Source organism: Coloeus monedula, assembly GCF_965178545.1.
Source record: "Coloeus monedula genome assembly, chromosome: 6".
Taxonomy (NCBI): domain Eukaryota; kingdom Metazoa; phylum Chordata; class Aves; order Passeriformes; family Corvidae; genus Coloeus; species Coloeus monedula.
The window spans coordinates 48,515,056-48,536,873 of NC_138786.1; the positions used below are offsets into that span (position 1 = coordinate 48,515,056).

Sequence of the window (21,818 nt, forward strand, 5' to 3'; positions counted from 1 at the left end):
CAAGCCACCCACAAAAGCATTCAGAATCTCCAGCCACTTCGTAAAAGCTAGCATGACATGGCCTTTATAATGTCCTGAATCACAGAATCATAGAATGGTTTGGGGTGGAAGGGACATTAAAGATTATGCAGTTCTTGGCATGGGAAGGGACACCTCCCACTAGACCAGGTTGCTCAAAGCCCCATCCAACCTGGCCTTGAACACTTCTAGGGATGGGGCACCCACAACTTCTCCAGGAAACCTCTTCCAGTGCCTCACCACCCTCACAGTAAAGAATTTCTTCTTACTTTCTAATCTAAACCTACTCTCTTTCAGTTTGAAGCCATTCCCTCCTGTCCTATCACTACATGCCCTTGTAATGTAGCATAAAAACAAAAGTTTAAAAAATTAGCATAATGAAAAAGAAAGTGCATACCAGCTCTACATCATGAAGTTTGGATTTCAGCTGCAAATTTTCCTTCTCTAATTCATGCAGCTTATCACCACGAGCTCTTGCCATGGTTAGCTGTTCTTCCAGCATGGCCTTTGTTTCGATCAATACAATGTTGTCCTCTCTTAATTCCTAGGGGAAAAAAGTGTTAATTTCTTACTGACTTCTCATAGACCAAGTGAGTTTCATAAAGTGACATTGCAAAAAAAAAGAAAGAAATCTGACATGTTTGTCTCATAAGAAGATTTTTACCTAATATTTTAATGAGAGGTGATACTATGTTTCATTACCTGGGAGTCATTATGCAAGTATATCTAATATTTCTTAGGGTCTTTTTCCTCAATTTTACCAGTTTAACAGAGTTTCATTTGCTTTATATGAGGCTAGATCAAGAGGTGCACAAAGAGCAACTGTTCAGTTCCAATTCCACTGTTGTAATACCAATTTATTTGCCAACTTATCATAGTCCCTTGTTTTCCCAGCTTCAAAATAAATTATTTACTTTCAAGGGATGGGGAACAGTATCCATCAATACATTCAATATCTGCATTCCTGTTTCAGTACACTTATGTGCAAATGCCTGTTTAATAAATTTTCTCTCTCTCTCATGAACAGAATTTTAATTCACTTGAACAGTAGAAGTTGTTTTATACTTATCACTTAACACTCTCTGCCACTTCCCCACTAAACACATGAGCATTAACTGCACAAGCCATGTCGCTTACTCATTAGAGCTTTTGGATCTGGTTTTACTGAGTATAAGTTTAATTTATTACTTTTCTGTAGACACAGCATTAGAAACAGGTTAATTATCCTGCACTGCAACTGTTCCTTGCAAATAACAAATGAAACTCTGTGCATTTAAGTATCTTATTCTGGAAACATGAAATATCCAAAGCATGAAATCTGGCCATGAATCACTGGTCATGTTTTAAACACATTTATCAAATATGTCTCATTTTAAGCTATAATACCTCACTTCTAGCTTCTACTTTTGTTGATCCTCAGATAAGTCCTGAGTACAAGACAAATGTTCTATGGCAGGAACGCATCAGCATTTCAAAGATTAAATGGATACAGTAAGGAATTTTCCCCAGATGAGTTATAACTGGGCAAGAAGCAGATTGATTCTCTACAGAAACTTCGTCATTCTCGGATTTCCTCCCTCCTCTCCTGAACCATTCTGCTGTTCCAATGATATATGCAAAACCAGAAAATGTGCAAACAGACAGGACAAAATGCTTGACAAGTTTATTCCTGGATAACTGATTTCAAATGTGATGTCTCTGCTGACAGAGTGTTCATGTCTGGTCTCTCAAACCACAAACACCCAAACCAAGTAGATTCCTAAAGATCACCAAGCATGAGCAAATCATTTTCACAGCTTAATCAGCAACTACCTTCTCATTTTTTGGGGTGGAATCAGCCTTAAGAAGCCTTATATGGCTCAGTTATTTAAAAAACAAACAAAAAAGAAAAAAGGAGAAGAAAAAAGAAGAAAAAGAAACAAGATAGATGTAAAGAACAAGTTAAGTGTGTCTGATGACAGCCACTCCCCCTGCCTTTTGATACTACAGGGGGGCATCATTTAAAAGCCTGTCATAATCGTAATTGTTTGTTGCAGCTTGACTGTATATGGCATAATACGGAAAGTCTACCTTATGCAGTACCATACTATCCTTCATCTCTCAGTGGGTCAGCTACCAACTTGAAAAGCATGAGAGAAAAAATTTCCCTACTATAGTAGCATTAAAAGGACAAGTATGTCAGTGCTTTTGAAGAGGTTCATCTTCAATTAAAATGTCTGAGTATGCAAGTAACTAAAATAACAATAATACTGAAACACTAAAGTTACAGAACCTGCATTTTGGGCCAAGTCTGATCTAACAGGGTCACTTCAGGGTGGGCAAACTTAAAAGGCTGACACTAAACAGATGACAGACCAGAGGAAGTACATGGCACAAAAACTGCTGGGTTATTATGGAAGCTGCCAGAATATCTGTAATGAAACAGCAACGTGCCAAGAGTTTACTTTGCTAGATCACCCCACTCAATGTGGACCACAGCCCTAAGAACTAAGGTGGCGTCTGACCTCAAAAACATGACCTCATAACTATCCTTAAAACTGCCTACCATGCAAGAACTAGTTATTTTAGTGTCTCATCAAGAGTCAAGCTATGTGCCAAGTACATGCACATATGCAGGCTCTGGTACAAACCACACATCAGTGGGAGCTGCAGTATGGAAAACTGAGGCACTTTCCATTGAGTGCCCAGGATGGGCAGTCATGCCAGTTCAAAATAGTTCTGATGAAATATTAAATTAATAACCAGGTGGAAATGCCTGCTATGACAAGGTAGACATTGCTCACTCCCAGATCACCATGATCTGAGGTTGTCTTAATATTGAGATGTTCATATAATTTAAATAATTAGTCCATGGGAGCTTTGTAGAGTTACATCTCAAGGCTTGGGAAGCAAAGCTGCCCGAACTAAAACATGACAGCACTAACATCTCCCAGAAGTTGCTGGAATAACACAGCTGACCTAAAAATCTCTCTAGCTACAAATCACACTTGTTAGACAGTCAGCAGGTGGTGGTCATGAGGTGGTGCTGCTTCCTCTGAAATTAAGGCTTATTTTTAATTGAATTAACAAATGCACCAACATTATTTTATAACCTTAAGTTCATTTTAAAATCAGGAACAAATTGGCTGTGTATTTTTTTGTCTAATACACTGAGTTTAATTCAGCTTTTGCAGTTTCTAAAATGAATTACATATTGTGGTTTGATGCCCTATCAACTGCAACTTGAAATAGCTTTAAGAATGTGCATTGTGTATTCAGATGGTTACAATTAACTCTGGGGATAAGTGGTTGCACAACCAGGGCGTGTTGCCACTGAGAAACATTTTCAGAAACTAAAGTAGCAATGAAATTGCTTAAATCTGAAAATAGAGAATCTGCACATGCATCCAGACCCAGTTCAAACCCCTGCCTCGAGGCAGTTCAGAAGCTGTCGCTACTGAGCCATGGCACAGTTAACATCTTGTGACAATCATTGAACAGTCATATGAAAACATACAAGAAATGCTTTTGCCTTTTTTTAATTCACAAGAGATTACTCCTGTCATCCTGCATAGAAATTTGATTATGGTGAGAAGGAAGAAAACTGGGCAAAGCACACTTCTTGGCCTCAGCAAACAACCTCATCTTGTGGAACAGTGCAGTGGAGATGAATCCTGGAAGGGAGCTTTGCACTGCAGAGAAGCGCCTCCATGAAGGAAGCCCTGCACTGAGCTGCTCCTTCACATTCACAGCTCATTAAGCCACCCCAGCAGGAAGGCTCCAGAGCACATTCATGTCCCTTCAACAATAGTTCAACTAAAAAGTCACTCCTAAACAATTTGTCAAGACATACAGAGAAGGAAAACAACACACAAGCCCTAAATGTTTTACACTGACATATAGATTTGAACCTTCTGCACTCCTCCTGCAATACCAGGAAGGAAAAGGATTTAAGGACTCATTTAATAGCTTTCTGCATTGATAGACAACATTAAATCCACTTTTTCTTCTCACCTACCAGTCTGGCACTGCTTATTAATAACCCTGTCAAGACTCTATGAGCCTTAAGATATCACATTACCACAGAACAATGGCTGATGCTGAGCACACCTACATTTTCACTGCTGTGCTCTGTATGATTTGTTGGTCTTAAGGGTTAGAGCAGCTTAGCAAGCCATCAGCAACCAGTAAACACCACGAAATTAATAATCACTGTACAGTCTAGAGGTAAGAATCTCTACTGTGTTACATCCCAGAACAAATCTAACCAGACACTGTACTGACCCCAGACATTAATTCTTCTTTCAGAGGGGCAGAGGACTTGAGTCAGATTTGACAGAAAACTGAGCTCCCATGGAAAGCTAGATACTGGCTAGTATGCACAGCCTTTGTGCTACTCTATGACCATAAAAACATGGAATAGTGCCCTGTGGAATCCTCTGAATGCATCAGCCTGAGACCAATGGAGTTTGCCTGCTGCTCAATGCTGGCAGTCCATGGCTGTGTCAAAACTTGATCAACGATGGGAGAGGGAGTGGTGAGAATGTGAAACTCTCTGTCTATTCTAAACCACAGAGCACCCTGCAGACAGCTGTGCAATCCTGCTGCACATTAGAAAAGCTCAGCCCCTACAATAGCGACAATTTTTACTAAAGGCCACACTAGGGCTCCAAATTAGAAATGTGCCAGATCGATGGGAAATAGTCCTTGTCCCACTACTGTATTTGTGCTGGTTTTGGCTGGGGTAGAGTAAGTTCTCTTCACAATGGTTGGTATGGGGCTGTTTTTTGGATTTGGCTGAACACAGTGTTGATAATAAAGAGATGTTTTTGTTATTGCTGAGCAGGGCTTACACAGAGCCAAGGCCTTTTCTGCTTTCCTACTGCCACGCTGGCGAGGAAGTTGGGGGTGCATGGAGACTGGGAGGAGATGGAGCCAGGACAGGTGACCCAAACTGACCAAAGGGATATTCCAGACCATACGGCATCATGCTCAGTATATAAAGTGGGGAGAAAAAGAAGGAAGGGGAAGACATTTGGAGTGATGGTGTTTCACTTTCCAAGTCACCATTACCCATGATGGGGCCCCTGTTCTCCTGGAGATAGATGAACACCTGCCTGCCCATGGAAAGCAGTGAATTCCTTGGTGTGCTTTGCTTGTGTGTGTGGCTTTTGCTTTCCCTACTAAACAGTCCATATCCCAACCCACAAGTTTTCCAGCTTTTACCCTTCCAATTCTCTCTCTGATCTCACTGGTGGGGGAGTGAGTGAGTGGCTGCGAGGGGCTTGGCTGCTGGCTGGGGTTAAACCATGACAGTATTGCAGGGAGGTATCCCTGGAGAGCCAGCACTCATCTCTGACATTCCACAGTTCCACCAAAAACTGACAGGGTGGAAGAGAGAGCGAAGAGAGTTAGAACAAACTTGAAACTAACGTGAAGGTCTCTTAACTGAATGCTGTGTTAAGTAAGATTAGCAGTGCAGGACATGCAGACAGCAGTGCAGGAAAGTGCTGGCTCTGGGGCAAGCAAGGAGGCTACTCCCTTGATCTCAGATGAAGGGGACAAAAACTCCTCTCCAAGCTCCAGGTAAATTATCTGAGCAGCAGGTAAAGCTAAGCACCACCAGCGCACAGTCAGAAGGGGAACACCAGGATGGCTCACTGATAGCCAGTGTGCCAGGGTAGAGCATGACTGATTTGCCAGCTTGAGGGAGGAAAACAGAGAGACAGAGCTTTGTACTTCCTAATGCAAACTGAGAATTACTGAGAAGCAAGACAGGCTTTTGTAGTCTATTACTACATTTAATAACCATCCATTTTAGTGAACCTATTCATAAGAAGCAGCAGCTAGCTGCCCCCTTAGGTTATAGAAGGGGAAAAAAATCACCTACAAAGTAGAGTTTATAGAGCAGAAAAATAAGGTCTATGCTCTCAGCAAGAGGCCTGGCAACCTCACTCTTCTACTTCAGACCTGGATTTTATCTAATTATAGTGAGGTTGTCAATTACTGAACCTGTATTTGTTCAGCAGTCAGGATTTATTTGACCTTGGCTGAAGTGTTACATATGTGGATTATTGGGAGTTTTGGTGTGAATGCCTCAAAGAACTGAAAGAACAGAAAGTAAAAGCAGTCCTACTTAAATTTAATGTCAGCCATGCTGAGCCAATGAGTTTGGCCAGACGATCTCCAAGGTCTTCTGCAACCTAATTCAATTAATAATTCCAGGATGGGCATAGCTGCAGGTGACTAAGCTGAGTAACTGACATTACTACTGGGGCAAAGCCACACATTTCTCATTAACATACCCCACTCATAAAACTAGGGAGGATCCAAATTTTTTCTCCTTTCTACTGTAAGTAACAGTTGCAAAAAGGGGTGGCTAGAATTTGTCATCTGAGGTCATCCTTAAAAATGCCATTTTAACAACAGTTGCATCTGCTACAAAACCCTAAGGAAAATCGCCCAGACGTCCACTTAACTAATTAATACATGGTATTTAAAATGCTGGTCAAAGAACAACTCTGGAACACAGGGAATTTACCTAAAGCTAAACTAAGGATCTAGACTCTAAAAAAAAAAAAACCCATTCAGAAAAGGTTTGTCCTATTTAGCCACATAATGCTGAACTAAGCAGAGTTCTTTAAAACTAATGGGCATTTATTTTGTGTGCACCAAGTCCTTCCTCTACTGAAAGAAGTTTAATGATGCTCAGTCAACTGCTATGATGTATGTCATGAAAATTTTACTTGCTCTGATGTTCTGCTACAGTCAGCTCAATGACAAACAACACATGAACTAGTAATGCAACAAAAGCCACACATTAAGGATTACTCAACGAATCCTTCTCCTAATTTTCACTTGCCTCCATGCGAGCTTTGTAAAACTCCACATCGTGAAGTTTCTCCTTGCACCGAACCAGTTCCATCTCGAGTCTCTCCACACGGTTCGCCCTCTCTCTCAGAGAGTCGAGCTCATCTCTGTATGCTCGGGCAGAGCGAGCATCTGAGGCAAGGTGCATGTTCTGTGAGGGATAAGCAGGGAGAAAAATCTAAGTTAACACTTTTAAGCATGTACTTCAAACTTTATTTTTTTGTATTTACTTACTGATTTTAAGTGTTGACAAATAGTACTCCCCTGGTTAAGGAGTAAGAATTCTCCTAGTAGCCAGTAAATCCTCTACAAGACAGAGAGGTTCTTCAGCCTGTTGGACATTACTAATGCCTGATGCTGCATAAGCTTCAGGCACTACTAGGCTATTTGCAAGCTGAACAGATGAGACTGCTCTCAACAGTTAAGTGAAAAGCATAGCACTGCTATGCCACAACCATAATCTTTGAACAGCTTGCTGGACTAAGTTGATTTCTTCATTACAAAAGAGGCATAGTAGTAATTTTAGCCTCACACTGAAACAGGATCTTTTTTTAAAAAGGGAAGATTGTCACAGTAAAACAAGCCCATCTCACCTCTTGCTTTATTTTTTGCAGCTCTAGGGTGAGCTGCTCAACTTCATGTTTAGAATCTGCAAGCTGCTCAGACTTCTCTTCCCTGAAAAAGATTAGAAAAATCTCAGTAATTTTTTTTTCTTTCCTGAAACAACATTGATTATATGGACACTGCCAGGAATCTGTAAAAGAAGATACAAATCTCTCAGCATATTCTTTATTATGACAGCTTCATCATTTTCCCATTATACCATACGCATATCATAGATCTGAGTTTGCAACTCTACTTTTATACTAAGTTCCTCTGTTTAAATCTCATTGGTGCACCTGCTTCACTGGCCTGTGGACTTTCTACTTCAAGTTAAAATGCAGAGCTAGCAGTTGGTATTTTGAAGGAGGGGAAGAGAGAGATGAGACAAAAAGAAGAATGGAAGCAGCCATCACTACATTTAAAAGCCAATTATGAAAGAAGAAAAGATGGAAGACACTACTAGCTTCCTACTGCTCTGATTTGAAAGGTGTGATTCTGAGAGCACCTATGGAAGCTGGTGTATTGGAGCCAACAGGCTCCTGCTTTTTCAGGATGTACAAGACTTAATACGCAAGTCTCTCCAGAAGCACAAAATAACGGTGACTTACAGCTCCTGACGGATTCTTCTCAATTTAGCCTTTGTGTCCGCCAGCTCAACTGCAAGGTGCTGCTTTTCTTCATTAGAAAGAGGGTTGGCAGGGTTTGGTGAAGAATCTGGACTTGGTACTTTCAGAGGGCTTGGTGGTTGCTGAGACTGCAGATAGTCTCTCTCTTGAGTGAGATCTACAATGACCTGGAAATACAGAAGACTATGTAGTGCCAAGAGATAAATAGCGTATTTATACATTGTTTAAAAAATACCTAAAAATATTTTTAGATTTAGGAAATTATTGGTCTAGCATGATACAGAATCCTAGTGACAGCCAGGAATGAAGGTTACACAGAAGAGGAAAGGAATCTCCACTATGCTCTGACCACTAGAACATTCCCCTTCCAGTGCTCAAAATTAGTAGTCTGTTTTCCTTGAAGAATTCATAAAAACCTGTAACAACTAACAGTTTTAAGTAACACAATCGCAGTCAAAAGCATGACAGATGATTAACAGGCCAAAGGAGGTGAGGCTTCTCCAGAGATCTGAAGGGAAAGGAATTGATGAATCAAAAAACTAGACAAGACAATGGAGCCCAGGAGGGTAGATGCCAATGGAGAGACTAGGAAGCACTGCATGAATGACTAGACAGAGACTCAGAGACATTCGGTCTCCTTTTCACGGAGAGACTGCTCAACTCCTCTTCACCAATCATTTTACCACATCTTAGTGCTTACACAAGAACCAATGGAAAAGTCAAATACTTTCTACAAATTTTCAGAGGTGTAGTAGAAAGGTGCAGAAGAAAGAGAAACCTAGTCCACAAACAAGACATGAGAGAAGGAATGGAGCCCTCATTTACAGCTTCTCATCAGCTCTGTATGGGATAGATATGTCCTCGTACTTCTGTGCATTCATCTCTCTCATCAATGAGCCTCCTGAGGTGGAAAACCATGTTCCTGGAGAGAGATTCTAGTTCTTCTGGGGCCATATCTGGGAGCTCCAGCCACTGCAAGTCAAATACATTCTCCTGGTTGTGAGTCACCTAGGAATAGGAACAGAAAAGTATGTCTTTCCACTGGTTGAGTTGAAAATTTGTTCACCATATATGCAGCATCCCCCAGGTTCTTCTACTGATAAATTAAAAAACATCCATTTCACCAAACCCAGGCTGCAAATAATAGATGCAACTACCTTAACTACAACACTACCCAGAAATTATTGGTATTTACATTTTTTATAATTATTAAAGTCTGAGTTTTAAAAGTGATCAGATAAATATGATCAATAGCATGCACACTTGCATATTAGAAGTATGCAACTGTCTTACTGACCCTGAGGTGATCCCCACAGAGAAGGGACTGATCCCACACTGAACGTTACTAGGAAGAATCCCCAATTTCAATGAATTTGCAATTTGCACCTGATACAGCTGGGAGGAGCTGTATCAGCTGCAGAAATACCTCTGGTTGCTGCTAGCAGTGTATCTTTCAACTGTTACCCTACCTAAATTGATTTACTCTGAATCATTTAGCAGAAACATCAGGCAAGTCTCTCAAGCTCAGTTAATGACTGTTCCAGCTTTTGTTATAACCATGTCCTTACCTCATCGTGATTATTTTTTTCTTTCCTAAAAATTAACTATTTTTTTAAATGTTAAGAAAAAATTCCTGTCTTAAGACTTTCCTTATTTGTTCCTCAAATCTGACTGTACCAGGCTTTCTACACCTGCATGCACCTGGCCACAGTCAGCATCCACTCCCACTGAGGGGCACTTCCACCTGGCTCTTCAAAGTAAGAGACTTTCTGTATTATTTGGCAGGCCTATCCATAGCCTTTCCTTCTTCTGAAGTCCTAGAAATCTAAGAATGCTTGTCATTGGATCGAATACCTTTTTAAAAAGACTGTATGTTCAATTTCAGCTCTTCAAGATCATCTAGCTCAGAGGCCACTGAAACGAGTCACTGGGCAGGCTGCGTCACCTACCACAGGGCTTGGGGACTAAGTGTTTACACGATAGGTGCAAGGGGCTCTGCAGCTTCTAAGACATACATGGATTTTGTCAATATTGCACATGGATCCTTGCAACAATTCCTTCTACATAACCTTTAAGTGGCAAGCAAGGCATTTACCACTGCATCTCTAAAAGACCACTGAGCCAAGTAATGATCCCAACACCTATTTTCATCTTGTAATTTGAGTGTAGCAACATATTCAATTTTCCTTTTTGTGAATTTCATGAATCCATTATGAAATTCTAAGCATTAATATTTTATAGCAAAAATATCCTTAACAGATTGACTGTTAAGTCAAGGAAGGGAGAGATACAACATCAAAAGAGACAATACTAGGAATCCTACCTCCTGAATGTGCGACACAATGGCAGCTTGGGTTTCAATATCCAGTTGTTTTATTCTGTCAATAAACTCTTCTTTTCTTTCACACTGTTAAAAGAAAGCACACCCTGAAACAGTGCTACATACCCTAAAACTAACTGCTCAATTTTTCATTTAAATTTAAAAAAACCCTCCAAACTCAAACAACCCATAATGCTAATAAAAAACTGTTTTAAGATCTATACTTTGTCACACTAGAAGGTGTAACACTTCACTGCTCCATATGGAGCATGAACCAAATTGCATTAAATTATTTAAACTTCATAGTCAGTACAATTAAGGCTAAGTTAAATGGCTGGTTTTGCTCTTAAGAAACAAGTTCAACATGCAGTGTGATCAAGAGGTGGGGAAACAGCCCGAAGAAATCATCACAGCTTCACTAATGGAGCTGCACAAATGTAAACCTTCATTTACACTGCACCATTTAACCTGTCTGCTTTGCTGTTTGCATTTTGCTTAGTTTTGGCAATGAAGAGAGATGCATCACTTTAGATATTATCCACATCAACACCCAATGTTGTTTGTTGGACTAAATCAACATATGCTTTAGATAAAAAAAAACGGGAAACATTCTGGATAAAAATGAGTGACATTTCAGACAAACAGATTTCAGTAAATCTTTTACTTAAGGCTTTAGAAGAGGCAGACATCTGCTATCTGTATATCTGTGATTGTGCACTAAGAACGTTATTGCCTTCTTGTAACAACACTGCACTGTAAAGAACTTAAGCAGTATTTAAAAGGGTTTTTTTAAACTCATTTACAGCGTCCTTCTGGGGCCTGGTTCTGAGTCTCAACCATTTATTACACTGGGAAGAACCTCAGACCAGTAAACGAGGGCTGAGGATGCACAGCAGCAAAAACAATTCTTTGTGCTGCAATGCAACACTAACATAGTTCAGAGGGGCAATACGTAGACAGCTTTACCCTGACATAATTGAGCTGACATAGCTGAGCAGGGTAAGTGTCCTAAGGCATGACAAAAACACTAGGCAGACCTACAAACAAGGTCAATTATCAGCAAAGGCCCGCCTGCAATGAGGCCATTGTTTACTGCCTCAGAGGTTTGGTGGGCAGAACACTGATTTCTTTATCCAGTAACTGCTGTGCATTTCTGCAGAGTTTTCCGTATGCATTGTCTTTCTATTTATTTAAACAAATGTCACACAGAGATCTTCACACTAATATACAAAGTATCTATTAATCTGGTATTTTTGACACAATATTAAATCAAAATATTGTGCAAATAAAATCATGATTCATTAAACAAATATTTAGACTTGTTAAACTATTTGTTTGGCATTAACATGTACTGTTCCACTTTTTATTTTAAAACAATAAGAAAATAAACCAACAGCAAGCTTGATATCAAGAGCACTGTTCAAAACTTATCTCGTCCCACTGTGTTATTGAAGCTGTGAAAGTACACATCCTGTGTCTGATTAAGCAGTAGCAACAAATTGAGGCTATTGCTATCACACAACGTGCTTCCTCTCCCCTGCATTTCTTTCCTTCACCTATTGTGTTTCTCACAATTTAGCTCACAAGCTGTCTTGAGCTCAAGATTTGTTCACATAGCACTGATCTTTGGGTAGATTTTCTCAGCTCAGAAAAAAAATACAGATTCAAAAAAGTCTTATTTTCTATGAATGTTCACCTGCACAGCACATCCCAGAACCAACAAGAGCAGCTTCTTGATTTCATCCATGCTTTTACCTAGAGAGGAAAAAACGTCATCAGTACATGTGTATAACAGATAAACTACGTCCAAGTGATCCTCTCCAAAATACATGCCTAAAAAGAGAAGTAAGAACAAGTGCCTGAACAAAATATATATGCCTGTTATAAAGTTACCGTATTTTTTACGCAACAATGCAGTTCATATGGATTAGTTTAAAATCCCAACTTCAGCAAGGCATTTTTCCTTTGATGTGCTATCCTCACCTATCATTTTCTAAGGCTTTTCTGATCAATACATCACAAAAAGAATTCCTTTAAATAGTTCAATGCCTATGACCAATCCTTGTCTCTCGGGTTGTGATTAACAAGAGTGCAAAAAAGCCCAACAAACCACCAACAGCTCTCCCCACTCCAAAAAACCCCACCAAAATAAAACAAAAACACCATGGGCAGAAGCAAAGGAGGGTTACTCACAAAGAACTTGCCCTAAATTCTCCTTCTGTAAAACAGTTGCCACTCAGACTTCCCAAAGCTGAATACCATTCTGTGCATATAAATCCTCTCTGAGAGATGTTTTAGCAAACAAATTCTGCCTGTGTTCTGCATCAAAGCCTGTTCCCACTTTGAAGCGTAAACCCCATGTGGTAAAAGGACAGAGAATGAGTGATGTATAAGGGATACTGAGGAGCTGACCATATGCTGGGAGCCGTGGGGAGAAGAGACACATCCCTGTTGCTGCTGCAGGGAACCCTGCTGCGACCAGCAGCCCTGCCGGCCATTTCCTAGGGTTAGGAGAGGGAAAGCCTCACAAGGGGAACTGGTGCAGCTTAGAGACAGCTTGTTTCAACAAAATTAATGTGGACTGTTAGATGGTAAAGGACATTATGTATATCAAAATAAGACAAAGGGCAAGGCAAGGAGGGCAAAAGGAAGGCAAGGAGTTTCAATGAGGAAATAAAAGCATCTTTACGGAGCTAGCTTCAGAAAAAGCCTGTCCTCATCCACACTGGGGGAAGATCAGGAAAGAGAAACAAAGAAACAAAACAGGCCACATATAGTTTTCTCTCATCCCTACACATGTGCATTCTTCCTGAGTGTATAACTGGGACCAACACTTTCATTTTATACCCTGCTTTACTTGGGTGTTCAATTACTCCCATCACTACATAGATACTAAATTCTGGGTGCAACTGTGCTCCTCCACCAACACTATGCCCTTGTGAGGCTGCCCTGGCAGAAAGTCAGAGGCATGTGCAGAACCCAAGGCCAGGGAAGGGGAGTTAATCTGACTCATCAGTTAAACTGCCACAGCCCCACAGCTGCACAAAGACACTGACCTAAATTACCACGGGGGTTCCTGCCATTCCCACAACCTTGCAAGCCAGCATGGCCACGTGCAGGCTCTTAGGAAGTAACTTGTTTCCTGATTTCCGAGCACACAAACGTCCTAAACCAGTATTTAAACATACCTACAAATTTTCGACAACTTTTAGGAATGTTCTTCTTTTAAAACGACTCAAAAATGCCCTACAAAAATCATCATGACTGTATGAATGAACACTACAATTCTCAACATCCGGGTCTTGCATTAGTAACCATTATGATTTTGCAAGCAGAAATTCTTCTCTTCAACAGGAACAGTCACCTTTAAGCATGCAAGTTCACACTTCAGCCTGTAAATACAATATAGCTTATTCCCCTGCAGAATATTTAAAAACTGGTTTTGAAAAACATACAATCATTCTTACTCTTCTCCCCATATGTAGCAGAATACAAGGCTTCCTCTTTCCTGAAAAGTTACAATTTAACACACAAATTACATTTCAGCCTGTCAAAGTCTGATTGTTCTGTATGAGCCTCAGTAACACAATCTTAAGCATAGACAGTGACACAAACCCCTTCACCAACAGCAAAAAAAAAAAATCTGTTACTTCATGAACAGTTCCTTTGAGGGCACAACTGGGAGACTATCGGTTTGGTTTGGTCAGAAGGTATTTTTTCAAGAAACTGAGCTCTCATTAGTTTCAGCACTGGGTTTCATTCTACATCATCTTCAAAGCAGGTACAGACCAAGTATTAAATGCAGAGCATGCCTGTGGGACACAAAAGCGAGTCATTAAGTTGTGGAGAGCAAGTGACTTGAGTGTGTCTCTCATTGACCCAAACTTACTCAGGCAGAACATCTCCGTGGAGAGACTGAAGGAGTTAGGCTGCTTGCTCTGGATCATGCCAGACATGAGATGTAACTCTTATGTGCTCTGGGCACCTTCATCTATCAACCATAAATTCCAATCTGTGCTCCACGGCATCCCAATTATCCATCCTTGGGGTGAGCACAGTGGCTTGAAATCACTCATTTTAGAAACACCAGGACTACTTCCCAACTGTGACAGCATCTATACCATCCTAAAGACATGTGAGCTACTTAAAGCCATTCAAACCACACTCTACCTCTCTGCAACACAGCTTTGCTATTTTCTCAGTGAGGTAACAGATGGGCATTGGTGTTGCTCCACGACCCTATGAGGTGAAACACCTTTGGCTATTACTGCAAAGTAACTTAGCAAGGTCAACAGGGACTGACCTTGCCTGGAAACAGCTTTTTGAGTGAGACCTTACCCCACACCAGTCCTCCCATGAGGAAGTGAAGCTGAGGCAGACATGGCAAGCCATGGCAGGGATGGACAAACTAGAGTTTATAGAAAGGAGTAAGAAATTAAGACGAGATAATCATGAGTTATTAGTCTCTTACTGTTTTAAACAAAACATTTAGCAGTCTGCTCTCCCCCCTGGCAGCTTGCAGTGAAAATATAGCTGTCAGGATTATGTAGGAACCCAGAGTGCTGAGAATATTTCTCTGCCTGTTTTTAAGGGTTCTTACCCCCCTGAACAACACTGTTTTAACCTCCAACCTTGAAAAAAAATTACCAACGATCAGACAAGAACTAGAAAATACAGTGGTGTGAATTAGGTGATAGACTACTATGTAAGATTGTCACAGGGTGAAAATTTTTAGAGGTTTTGGGCTTCTCCTCGTAGTAAATAGGTAAGAGTAAAAAATACCAAAATGGAGGATTGTTGGTGTTCTCTAAACCTTCTTCTTCCTCTACTACTCCATGCTCTGCAATAAAAGTAGTTTGGAATGACTGGATAGAGAATTCCACAGTTCCTGGTTGTGTTACTGAATAATTGGTAGAAAAGTGAAAATAATATACATTTTTAGTAACTATTGGTTAAATTATCTTTAAAAGGCTGTGTAAATCTTGATAATTAGAGACTTCACTCCTGCTTTCTGTGCTCTATGCTGCACCTGGGTCACGCTAGTGGCTCTGTTCCTCTGATAAGACTTAATAAACAATAAACTATCTGGCAGCATTGAAACTCAAGGAAAAGTCTTGGTTTATCTTTGAAACTCCTTGCAAGGACTTTTAGAAAATTCTCGCCCATCAGGAGGGATTTGATTTATGGCACGGTTCAGTGTCAGATTAGTCCAGGTTTTTTCAATAAATTTTTCTATGCTTGCAGACATGCTACATCATGTAATGAAAGTGAGGTTGTACTACTGACTAGAAACACTTTTAAGGCTTAAAGGTCCACTCAGCAGATACACCAGCCACACAAGTGCTTCCAAAGATCATGTTTGATTAAAGAGTTCCATTCCTTGGGCTTTCATTCAGAAGTTGTTTTCCGTGGGGAGAAGACAGTTTGTTGACATTAAGGCACTCCCAGATCACTCATACTCAAGCTGCATTTGAGTAACGTTTTAAAGCCTTGTAGAATTACACTATTACAGGAGATTTTTAGAAAAAATAGGGTATGAGTATGAAAAAACCTCTCTAACAATCTGAAGTGCTTTAGAGAGAGTTTTCAATTAAACCTCAAAACAAGCCAGGAAGGGATTAATTACCCCTCTCTCCTTTTTCATCTCACCCACAGGAGAGCTGAGATACCACACACTTCAGTGGAGTGCCCAAGGTGACAAAGTGAATCAGAAGCACTTCTAGGACTATTACAGAGCACCACAGTGAAGTTCTACACTGCAGCCAGTGCTTCTGCCCTGCAATGCCTCTAATCCTGCAATGCATGCTGAAGGAAAGCAAGTAACCTTCATCCCCGATTCAATCATGCCTTCTAAACAGTGAATGGTTCTCATGTTTTTCAAAAAGCTTGATTTGTGCCCATTTATAAGATGCTAAAGTTCCTTGTGCAACCGCATAAGCAGGAATGTGCCAGTTCCCCTACGCTGGCTCACTTGGATGACCCAAGTCCTTCCCAGACAGCTAGGAAGTCTGCGGAGTCTACTCATGCTTATTAGCTGATCTTACCAAGACACTGTCCTCCTATGACCTAGGATGCAAACATTTAGGTCTGGGGCAGCTCCTAGCAGAGAGGTACTCACAAGCTGAACAGACAAGAGTCCAAACACCATCACTTAAACAGAAAGGTGCTAATTAAGAAATAAAGACTTTTATGCCTTTTCTTAAAATTCCAGGGCAGTTGCTCTCAGGCCCTGTGTTTGTGCTGCAAGGGAGCCAGCCAGCCACCCAGAGCATTTGCAGAAAGCCCATCTGCTCCCAGGCGTGAGAGAAGGCCAGCAGGTTTCCTGGAAAATAAAGGAAGGGAAAGCCCAGACACCACTTGTGCATCCTGGGAGCCTCTCTGTGCCAGAGCCAGAAGATCCCTCTGCTCTCGTGGGGGTGGAGGGTGGGAAACAGATGGCAGGACTCAGGGAGAAGGCGTGCAGAGGGATTAGGAGACACAACAAAAAAAAGGAGGATCAAGGTACAGAGAGAACACAAACAATGAAAAAAATGAGAGGGGGGATGGAAAGATGTCAGAGGAAATGGGAACAAGCAGGTTCAAGTAAGTACAATCTTGGGCTTGTGCTGCCTGTTTCTCCGTATTTCTACTCTGATGTTACTCTGTCCAGCACAGGAGTGGGAGCACCAGCACACAGAGTGTCACAGGCAGCAGCTGGAGGGTGTGCAGAGAACGTGGGGAGGGTGAAACACACAAGTGCTGTTTTTCCCAACTCCAGCAACATCCTCAGTGAGAAAAGCTTGAATGCTAAATTTACACTATTGAGGCACTGTTTTGTTATTAACTTTATACTTTACGAACCTTTGTGCCTCTGGAGGACTGTGAAACAAAATGAGGAAGGAAACCAGACATGAAAAATACCCAAGTGAGAGTAGACAACTTTTACAATCTTAATGAAAACTAGTTTTCTATAGACACTTGTTAGCAGGGACTTTGGGGTCTCTCATTCACAAACTTAACATGTAATTTGAAAAGTGTATATAAACAGCAAAGTTTTTTGAAGGGACAGAAAGGAGCCTATTTTAGGCAAGTAAAACCTCATTTCCATTCTTGATCTAAAAACAAGTTAAAATCTCTCCCACCTCATGATTATGACTGTTTAAAAGATTAATTGCCATAAGTTTCTAAGTATACTCAGTAGCTGTGTAAAGCTAAAAATGTCTAGGAATGGAGAAATTAAAAAATGCACCTAAACAGAGGTTCACAACCATTACTGTGTACTGATATTCCCTGTGTGGCCACATTAATGAATGGCCATTTATAAGGCACGCTAAAACCAGACATAATATGAAAAAGTGACTACAGCAATGTCATAGATGATAAATAGGCTGATGATTCTCTTATTGAACACAGGGGGATTTGTGGTGCAGTAATGAATTGAAAAAGATGTTCAGCAAGAAAAACAAATGAGAAAGACAGAAGCCAAGAGGAAATTTAATGGTAGTAGCTGTCTACCACACAGTGCAGTGAAGAGAATAAATCCTCTAATATCAGCTGCATTGTTCTGCAAGTCAAATTCCTGCGAAAATTTTTCTAATCCTTTAATTAAACTTTCAAGTTTATTTTTAGCTCTCTATATTCTAGCAAACAGTCAAGCCTTCATCTTCTAACAAATATTTCTGATTTTTTTGCCCATGGACAAATGAATTACAGTAGGCAAATTTGCCATGGCCTGGAACCAAATTAGAGGACATGAAAGCAAGTAAAGCTCATAAACCCAACAGACATGTGCCTTTTCCTATGCAAAAGCCCAAGTGCTACAGCGTTTTTTGTGATGGCAGCTCCGTTTTTCCAATAATCTCACATTCAAAGCAGAGCTGCAGAAGCCCCCAACAGTCAACGGGTGAGTGCCAAATGGAAGCTAAATAGCAAGAACAGCATTCGCAGCCTCAGTGCTGTTCAATCCATAATTTAATGCCTGTAACACCACTTTTTGCTGTGTTTTAGAGGGCAAAAGTAAAATTTCTGAAAAGTGTGCATAGCAAAACATCACACGGGCTTGTTACAAGAAATAAGTCACTGAAATTGTACACAGTGAATCAGATTTAACAGCGCTCTGGTCTTGGACCTGTGGAGTCAATACAGTCATTAAGAGCATTCCCAGCTCAAACAGTACAAAGCAGTACTGGATTTGTTCCAGCAATGAAACCGCGGGATTGATTCATCCTCTGATCAAGAGGTACCTTTCAGTGAAATAACTTAGCTACAGGACAGGGAAGGCAAAATTGGGATTTCATCTCTGCCTCACTAAGAGAGAGAGAGAGAGAGAGAGAGAGAGAGAGTATCTTTGTTTTGCTTGTTTTTCCCCTCCCAAGTGCTGCTGCCTTCCTCTGACTCCTCTCTGCAAGACAGAAACAAAGACATCATCACCAGGTCATCACTCACTTACATTGGTCATCACAGCCTATTCCTTCATTCAGTTTTCTGCATTGGTTTTACTACCTTTGCTTCAGCCATCTCCTTCCTGTTCCCTCTTTCCAAGCTTCCCATTAGCCCTCAGCCAGGTTCTTCTTCCTGAAGGAAGTTCAAGTTCTCCACTTTATAACCATTTTCTCCTGCACGTCTTACCAGTAAATGCCTACCCAACAGTAAGATTAAGATCAGCTCTCCTCAGACACTCTCCTCCTTGAATACATTCTTGAAAGCAAACACATCTTGAGTCTTCCTTTGCTCACCACCTTCTTTGGTCATGTCTAGGCTGGGACTGGTTCTCAAAAATCCTTATATAATATGGCTAAATAAGAAATTTGTACTTTTTTTTGCACACATACGCCATCAACTTTAGACATCCAGATGTTACATTTTTGCATTTTTTATCCTTTCTTCTCATGTTCTGTCCCAATAACGCCAATGATAAAATTTATTTTCCCCATTGCTGACTTAAGATACCACAAAAACCAAAACCAAACCAACCAACCAACCCAAAAAAAAACCCCCAACAAAACCCCAAAAAAGCCAAACTAAACCACCACATTTTTAAAGATCTCAGAGAAGAAAGTTTTCTGGTTGTAATTAAAGGAGCTAGAAGACAGGAACACATGGATGACCAGCATCTTTCCTACAAGAGACACAGGTACTTTCTTCAAAGAGAGATCTAAGGTACTGACAAAAACCAGCAGGTCAAGGGTAGGAAATTATAGCTGAACCCAGGACAGCTTTCAAATGTGCAGCTTTCCCAGGAACCAAAACTGTATTTACCACATTATGAGTCTCCTGCCAGCTGTCGCTCAGGAATGGCTGTGACAAGGAACCAGCCAGCCTTTCCCTTTGACACTTAGCCACCAGCAGAGATGCTGCCTTGCTGGCCCAGATATTTCTATTCAGTAGCACTCTTGATGCTAAGCAGCCCATTGCCCATATGACTGAGAAGAACAACAGCTCTTGTATTTTGACTTTCTTCCTTGCCCATAACACTAGCCTGTACAGCCCAATTAAGACTTGCAGACTTTATTCTGCTTGCTGAAGAAGTGGATTCCTTACTCTCAGCTCAATTTTAAACAGAAGTGCCAAGACTATGAGCTTCAGTGATCCAACATCTACTAATATTCTTTTCGGACAAATTCTTTTCTGTACATACACACTCTACAGCTGCTAAGAGCAGCAAAATACAATCTTCTGCTAAGGTTTCTACCATTTATTTGTTCTGGAGATGCTGATTACCATGTCATTCCCCATCACTGCTGACAGGGTTCATTCAGTTTACCTTCTTTGGTAAAAACAAATACAATGTCCTTGGCACTAGCACTGGGCTCAGGCAGAGACAGAATGGGCAGGCAAAAAGAAAAAAAAAAAGTAAGAAACATAGCAACAAAACTTTCCATTTCAGAAATGTGGTTCAAATAAGTCAGCTTCATTTTCAGGCTAAACAGCTTTAATTTTGTTTCACCAAAAGCATTGGACTCTGGACATGAGCTCACTGGCTTCCATCTTATTTTTGATGTGCTACTTCATGCAACAGATATCATTGTCTAAACAACATAGCCAGACAAATGTTTTTCTTTTTGTCCATTCTCTTCCTCACTTTTTCTTATTTTTTCATATACGTATTTTTCTCTCCATCCTCACTTAATTTTCTTCCCATATTCCATTTGCAACAGTCCCTTCATATCTTTTGGCAATTCTGCAAGACCCTGGGTGTGTACATACATTCAGAACTAAATTCATTATACAGGCACACGAACACCTGAACGACAGCACACCATTGTCCTATGGCAGACTATATCCTAGGTCACTTGCAGCAAGGGGTGAAGAGACACGGCTTTCAAACAAATAGCTGCTGCTCTGGCTTTGGCAAGAACTCACTCATCACACATATATATGCATCACATGCAAATACACATGTATATTTATTCATACAGGTATATAAATACCTCAGTGTTACATTCTAGATACATAAAGTTGTAAGATTTAGAGATGCTCGAATATTTGTCATTTGCCTACAAATACATACAGTTTATTAAAAAGCATGTTTGTATTATGGCCTGTTTAGGAGACTGGCTGCCAGAGTCCCTTGGGAGCAACTCTCAGGCCAAACAGTTAAATCCCGCTGGTGGTCAGTCACAAGTGGGGTTCCCCAACGCTCAGTACTGAGGCCAGCCTCGTTTAGTATCTTTATCAATGATCTAGATAAGGGGATTGAGGGCACCCTCAGTCAGCTTGCAGACAACACCGAACTGGGTGGGAGTGTTGATCTGCTGGAGGGTAGGAAGGCTCTGCAGAGGGATCTGGACAGGCTGGATCCATGGGCTGAGGCCAGTGGAATGAGATTCAAAGCAGTAAAGGTCCTGCCCTTGGATCAACAACAATCCCAGGTAGTGCTACAAGCTGGGGGCAGAATGGCTGGAAACTGGCCCTGTGGAAAAGGACCTGGGGGTGCCATTTGACAGCAGCTGAACATGAGCCAGCTGTGCCCAGGTGGCCAAGGCCAGTGGCATCCTGGCATTCTGTGTCAGCAATAGTGTGGCCAGCAGGACCACGGCAGGAATTGTCCCCCTGTACTTGGCACTGGTGTTGCCACACCTCAAATCCTGTGTTCGGGTCTGGACCCCTCATGACAGGAAAGACATTGAAGAGCTGGAGTGTGTCCAGAGAAGGGCAATGGAGCTGGGGAAGGGTCTGGAGCACAAGTCTGATGAGGAGTGGCTGAGGGAGCTGGGGGTGATTAGCCTGGAGAAAAGGAAGCTCTGGGGGACTTTACTGCTTTTTACAACTACCTGAAAGGATGTTGTAGTGCATGGGGGTTGATCTCTTCTCCCAAATAACAAACCATAGGCCAAGAGGAAATGGCCTCAAGTTGTACCAGGGGAGGCTTAAGAATATTCCTATGGACTCTAGGAAAAATTTCTTCACTGAAAGGGTGGTCA

General features: G+C 41.1%; 1 protein-coding gene across 1 annotated transcript in view; it reads right to left on the reverse strand.

The window, feature by feature from the left end:
- Positions 1-21,818, reverse strand: part of CCDC88C (coiled-coil domain containing 88C) — a 97,162-nt gene that overhangs the window by 36,255 nt on the left and 39,089 nt on the right. Inside the window, exons 5-11 of the mRNA XM_082283124.1 lie at positions 12,113-12,171; positions 10,420-10,503; positions 8,964-9,104; positions 8,079-8,263; positions 7,461-7,542; positions 6,860-7,018; positions 416-562 (exon numbers count right to left, since the gene is read on the reverse strand). Of these exons, the coding sequence (XP_082139250.1) occupies positions 416-562; positions 6,860-7,018; positions 7,461-7,542; positions 8,079-8,263; positions 8,964-9,104; positions 10,420-10,503; positions 12,113-12,171 (857 nt within the window). The remainder of the gene's footprint in view (positions 1-415; positions 563-6,859; positions 7,019-7,460; positions 7,543-8,078; positions 8,264-8,963; positions 9,105-10,419; positions 10,504-12,112; positions 12,172-21,818) is intronic.